This window comes from Helobdella robusta (assembly GCF_000326865.2).
Source record: "Helobdella robusta unplaced genomic scaffold HELROscaffold_51, whole genome shotgun sequence".
Classification (NCBI taxonomy): Eukaryota; Metazoa; Annelida; class Clitellata; order Rhynchobdellida; family Glossiphoniidae; genus Helobdella; species Helobdella robusta.
This window is the reverse complement of record NW_008705261.1, coordinates 257,595-264,188: the sequence shown is the minus strand read 5'-3', so window position 1 is coordinate 264,188 and position 6,594 is coordinate 257,595. Positions and strand designations below refer to the sequence as shown.

Below are 6,594 nucleotides of genomic sequence, written 5' to 3'. Positions count from 1 at the left end.
GTTAGTTTTCCTTTTTTTATAACAAGTTTAATTTTGAGCAGGTTTTTAAAAAATGCCTAGCCTTTCGCTCAAAAGTACGCAAGGCAGCGTGGATGCAGTTTTATGTCATACCCAGGACATTCTTGAAATATTCATTAGAAATGTAATACAAATAGACCAAACAATACGCATACGCATACTACGCGTGTATAGACCAGCACGAGCAGGTCCATAAAAAATATATACATCGGTATATGTTAATGTTTATCATTATTGTTGCTGTTATAATTGTTAGTAGTTGTAATATTGATAGTAAAAGTAGTAGGAGCAAAATGGCAAATCATCCGATCTACGATGAGGACTTGACACCGCAAATTTTTTCATTTAATTTACTCACGACACACTCCAGTGACGTCATGTTATGTGTCATGTTAATTACTTCATTTTGTTTTTTATCCAAGTTAATGAAACTCTGCAATTAATACAACATTTAATATTTCTAAGACGTTGCAAGGCGCGCCGGGTTAGCTAGTGCATTATTTATACTATGTATATTTGCATACGTCCTACCTCGGGAAACCGGGTCTCTGGACGCAAAACGAAGATTGATTGATTGATATTTGCAATCAACTGGAATTTAGCTTTTTATCACAATGAAGAAACAAACAAAGTAACATCATAGACAAAAATTCAATAAACAACCAATAGTAATGTAAACAATAATAATATAAATTAAATATGGAAGAAACCTGATTGACTGCTCGGCAGAGGAATATTTCTGATGGACAACAACTTGATGATCGATTGAAATCTGCACCTCATTGGCAGCATCTCGTTTGTGACAGGGAGCATCAAGAGATCTTTGTAAATCAAACCTGATTTACTCAGCTTTGGATGTAGAACATATTTCAAAGAGTAGCGTGCTTCAGATTTGAACTTGGCTAATGTGGACAACCGCTAATGTGGACCACCGCTTATAACTGGTGGTTGTCGTCAGGATGGGTGTCCGGATGTAAAAACTTTTCCCCAAATTATTCCTATGCCATCACAAAGAAAAACAACGGCCCCTAGTCCCCAGCAGGCCTTAAGTGGTCAAGGGGTGCCAAGAATCCCTGGGAAGTATGCAATAGCGGAGGGATGTTGCAGAAAAATTCAGAATGGCCCCTCTATGGTACTTAGACTTGGAACGCTCAATGTTGGATCACTGACTGGCTGCAGCATGGAAATCGCAGAAATGCTCGAGTGTAGAAGGATTGACATCTGCTGCTTTCAGGAAATCCGATGGAAATCGAATGGTGTCTGTCATGTTAACTCAGACAAAGAAAAATATAAACTATTCTGGAATGGTCAAAAAACGGCTAAAAATGGTGTTGGAATTTTTGTCAGAGAACCGCTAGCCCAAGAAGTACTGGATATTAAAAGGATTAATTCACGTCTCATGTGGATCAAGCTTCGCATAGAAAAGCAAACAATGATTATTTTTTCTGCAAACGCACCACAGACAGGCGAATCAGAAGAGATGAAAAATGACTTCTGGACTGCATTCTCTGACACCATCTCAACAATACCAAAATCTGAAACAATCCTGATTGGAGGCGATCTCAATGGCCACGTTGGAGAGAAAACAGATGGTTTTGACAACGTACATGGCGGTTTTGGCTATGGAAAACGGAATGAAGATGGCAACCGCATTCTTGAGTTTGCTGAAAGTCACGGGTTTTGTTTACTGAACACATATTTTAGAAAGAGGTTGGAACATCTCATAACATACAAAAGTGGGCCATCAGCCACGCAAATTGATTTCTTTGCTGTCAAGCAACCACACCGAAGGCTGTTTAAAAACGTCAAAGTTATACCTGGCGAATCATGTGTCGCCCAACATAGACTCCTTGTGGCAGACCTGGTTGTCGAACTGTCAAAACATAAGTCTAAACAAATGCCTCGAAGAATCAAAACGTGGAAGCTGAAAAGCAATATTCATCGAGAAAAATTTCAACAGATTGTCGCCACACAGTTAGACCACCAATCGCAAGCCAGTACAGATTGGAGTACATACAAAACCGTTTTAATGAACGCTGCAACTACAGTTTGTGGGAAAACTGGTACAAAACGTCAGCATGAACGTGACACTTGGTGGTGGAATGAATGACAGTGTACAAAATGCAATAGCTGAAAAGAAAGTTGCATACAAGCAATGGCAAAAATCAAAGTCTGTAGATGACCATAAAATTTTCCGTGAGAAGAACAACTATGCAAAACGTCAAGTTGCACTGGCTCGGACAGATCAGTGCAGAGAGTGGCTCACTAAAAGCAAAGGTGAACAAATGAAATCTCTGTATTGTATAGCAAAACAAGCAAAGCGTAAGAAAAAAGACATAGTTGGTGCCTCATGTATCAAAAACGACAAAAATGAAATGATTCTTGAACAAGGTGAGATCAAGCTACAGTGGTGAGAATACTTCAATCGTCTGTTAAACGAAACAAATCCCATCAATGTTAACTTTGACGCTTCACCCATCGAAGGTCCGATTCCAGACATCACTGTAGAGGAGCTTACAGAAGCTCTGAAAGCTATGAAAGATGGAAAGGCAGCAGGGCCCTCGGGACTCACAAATGACATTATCAAAGCATCTGGTACTGCAGGTATCCAAACGTTACTACAACTTTGCCGTGAAATCTGGAGAAATTTCTCAATGCCGACTGAATGGAACTATAGCATGACAGTCCCGCTATACAAAGGCAAAGGTGATCCATTGAACTGTTCATCATATCGGGGTATACGTCTGTTAGAACACTCCCTGAAAATTGTCGAAAAAATCATTGAGAGAAGATTAACGTCGTGCATCACAATCGGAAATTATCAATTTGGTTTTCTAGCGGGGAAATCAACAATTGATGCAATTCACATCCTTCGGCAACTGCAAGAGAAGTACCTCGCAAAGCATCAACAACTATCACACATTTTTGTAGACCTTGAAAAAACATTTGATCGAGTTCCATGTGAAGCAATCAGATGGAGTCTACGTCGACAATTCATTCCAGAATATCTTGTTCGACTTGTGATGGAAATGTATACGAATACTAAGACTTTTGTCAGCACAACGGTTGGAAACACAGATGCATTTGACATCGGCGTTGGAGTTCACCAAGGCTCGATTCTCACTCCACTGTTATTATAACTGTGATGGAAGAAATCACAAAACCGATACGCACTGGTGACATTTGGAATCTAGTATATGCTGATAATATCGTTTTAACAGCCACGTCTGAGCAGAATGCAGCACAGATGTTTGAAGATTGGAACACCAGACTCGCCGATCATGGATTCAAAGTCAACATCAGCAAAACCAAAGCAATGAACACTGGTGAACCCATCCAATGTATAGCTACTGGACGATGGCCCTGTTCAGTTTGTAAAGCTGGTGTAGGTAACAATTCAATCAAGTGTCAGCAGTGTAACCAGTGAAGTCACAAACGTTGTTCAAAAATAATTGGTACTTTATCTAAAGGGTCCAATTTTGTTAGTCCTGCTTGCATCAATCTACAACAACAAATTCGAAATAGCAATGTTTTTGAAGTCATTAAAATAGAGAAAGTCACATCGTTTCAATATCTAGGGGATGTTCTGGATTGTACTGGAACAGCTGAAGCTGCCGTTCGAGCACGCATACGTGCAGCCTGGAATAAATGGCATCTCCTTGCCTCTATATTGATGCGGCGTGACATCCCACTACCACTACGATCAAGACTTTATAAATCTGTGATACGTCCGGTGTTGTTATATGGTACAGAAACATGGCCAATGACAACCAAACTGGAACAACAACTTCAACGAACCGACATGAAAATGCTTCGATGGATGCAACGAATTAGTCTAAAGGACCACATCAAATCTACCGAAATCCTGCGTCGTGCTGGTTTAGATGATATAAAGGACGAATGCCGGCAAAACCGTCTGCGGTGGTTTGGTCATGTTAAACGAAGTGGAAACAGTGCCATAACTTCTCTTGCAGATGTTGAAGTACCTGGCACACGTCCCAAAGGCCGTCCAAAGAAGTCCTGGTCGCAAACAATCGAGCAAGACATGAAATTTCTAAATTTAAATGAAATGGATACAACTGATCGTCTAATTTGGCGCAAAAAGTTGATGGCAAAGAAAACAACGTCCTACCTCGGGAAACCAGGTCTCTGGACGCAAAACGAAGATTGATTGATTTTAAAAAATGCAAATCAAACACATCTTACAAAGTTTGTTTTCTGTTTGGATAGATCTATATATCTGATTGGTTTCTGTCCAGTGTTTATGATTAAACCGTTAGTAGAATTCAGGTCAGTTTCGACTACTAGTGAAGTTTGATTCGATTCGATCATGAGCTGAGTTTGGGTTTGGTTCGACTTTATGAAATTACGCAATAAGAGAAGAAAGCACAATTTAGATCGGACTCGGTATCAGGAACTTGAAAGTTTAGTACCGGTATATCGGTATCGGAAATGTGAAAAATCCGATGCAGGTATCGGGAAATCTACAATGTCAACAGGAATTGCTGAAGCATAAGAAATTCTAGATACCGATGCAACGGTTTTAACCGATGCAACGGAAACTCGTAAGATATCGGATTTTTATCGGTAAATCTTCTTTTACAATTTTTATGTCGGCTTTGCTTATATCAGCATTTTCTAGTTTATACGGTTAATAGTAGGCAGTTTTGGTGAGGATTCACGAATTTCAAAATGTACAACATCGCAAATTCGGTTTCGGTAGCATAAAAACATTTTGTTCGGTTTGGTTCGTGTCCAGCAATACCAAAGTTCGGGTTTGGTCCGGTTCAAAATTCTGGTTCGGTTTGGTTAGGTTTTAAGTTTGGTATCAAGTTCATTTCGTTTGGTTTTTTTTACATAATTTCATTAAGAGTAGACATTCATTTCGTATCAAAAAAATATAAAGCTGGAAATTGGATAGTACGGAGAAAAAATTCAAAGGAACATTTTTTTCTTGCGAATGCCGATTATTTAAAAAAAACATTTTAACATTTAACAACAATAAGCTTGAAAAATTTTTTTAAGAAAATCTAATAATTTATATTTGATATCCAAAAACTCAGACATAAATCCCGATATTTATGATCAAAACAAGGCAGGATTTATCCGGACGTGTGTTAACCCTGGTATTATCAACGAGAGCCTTTTAATGAATATAACACTTTAAATTTTTTGACATTTTAAATACAGAATAGGTTAATTATTTTATTAATTTGAAGTTTTTAAATTTTCTACCGGCAGGAGGGTAGAATGTGTTTTTGCGTTGAAAAAGCTTCCTACCCAGTATCAAGTATACTTTGTAACATGACATGCGAAAACATGGATGTATTATGTGGCGGCCTTACATATTATTCCATTTATCAGAGTCTGTTTTTATTGAAACATTGAATGTTAACTTAACTATAACGGAAATTTTTTTATTTATCAGCAAAACCTGCCATGTTGATAACACATGCACTGATCGATGCTGGCTCTGTAGTTCCTGATGATGCGAAAGTTTTCAATAATTTATTTTCATTAACCATAGAATTATGCATGAAGATCTGTGCTGAAAACTCATTACCATTGGCTTATCTCACAGTTACTATATTTCATATCAAATGATTTTGTTTTCTATCACTATTTGCAAAAAATTTACACGTACGATATTTTCAACTTGATATGCACCGAATAATGAATTTGGCGGCCAAAAACCGAATAAAAGTTCAAGTTTTTTGAATGAATAAATAAATATATAAATAACCAGTCAAATCCGAGGAGATGGTTTACGTTTAGCGTGATGGCGGCACGTTTTCTCGGTGGTTTTTTAATTTGGGTGGATTCTTGTTTTCTGCTTCTGAACAAGTGAGTTCTCTTCTTTTTTACTATGACTATTTTTTTCTATATCTTTCAACATCTTTTCCTTAACTTGAAAATATTATTATGTCTTATTCTAGAGACTTTCTCTTAAGCCTTTCTAACACTCCTTTGTCTCCGACGAGAGTAGTTCGGCGGCGAATTTTTTACTTTAATCTTAGGTCTAATAATAACAATAAAAATAATAAATCTAACTCTAACAAAAAAATAAATATAGTTAGTAACCATAATTATATTAATAATAATAATGTTATTTGCAAGTATAATAAGAATAATAATAATTTTATTAAATCCTACTCTAATCCTAATGTAATTAATGCTAATGATAAGAATAATAATTCTAATTCTATTAGTTTAAATAATATAACTAGATTTAAAAATACCAATATTCAACCTACCTCTACATTTTCACTGTTTAATATTAACATAAGATCAATTAATAAAAAATCGCTCTATATCCATCAAATAATCTCTTCCTCCTTACCTGATTTTTTTACTCTTACTGAAACTTGGCACGAGGACTCTAACTCTCCCTCTCTTATTCTTGCTACTCCTGATGGTTACAGCTTCCTTGAACTCTCTAGACCTCCAAAAAATCTTCTATCATCTTCTCATTCTTCTTATGGAGGTATCTGTCTGTTTTATAAATCTCTATTTACTGCTTCCATTAATACTTCCTTTCACTTTTCTTCTTTTGAATGTCTTGCTGTATCTCTTAAG

At 36.9% G+C, this 6,594-nt stretch overlaps 2 protein-coding genes across 2 annotated transcripts in view; both read left to right on the top strand.

Annotated features, from left to right (window-relative positions):
• Window positions 1-1,153: 1,153 nt before the first annotated feature.
• On the top strand, window positions 1,154-1,948 carry HELRODRAFT_151206 (hypothetical protein; the record flags this gene model as incomplete). Its single annotated transcript, XM_009027818.1, has 2 exons — window positions 1,154-1,688; window positions 1,830-1,948. Coding segments are annotated over 2 exons (654 nt in total), but the record flags the coding sequence as incomplete, so codon positions are not given.
• A 3,849-nt stretch (window positions 1,949-5,797) lies between these two features.
• The window catches only part of HELRODRAFT_178944 (hypothetical protein), a gene marked incomplete at both ends in the record, with an annotated part of 7,326 nt that continues 6,529 nt past the window's right edge, over window positions 5,798-6,594 (top strand). Inside the window, one exon of the mRNA XM_009027817.1 lies at window positions 5,798-5,862. Coding sequence (XP_009026065.1) covers window positions 5,798-5,862 — 65 coding nt within the window. The remainder of the gene's footprint in view (window positions 5,863-6,594) is intronic.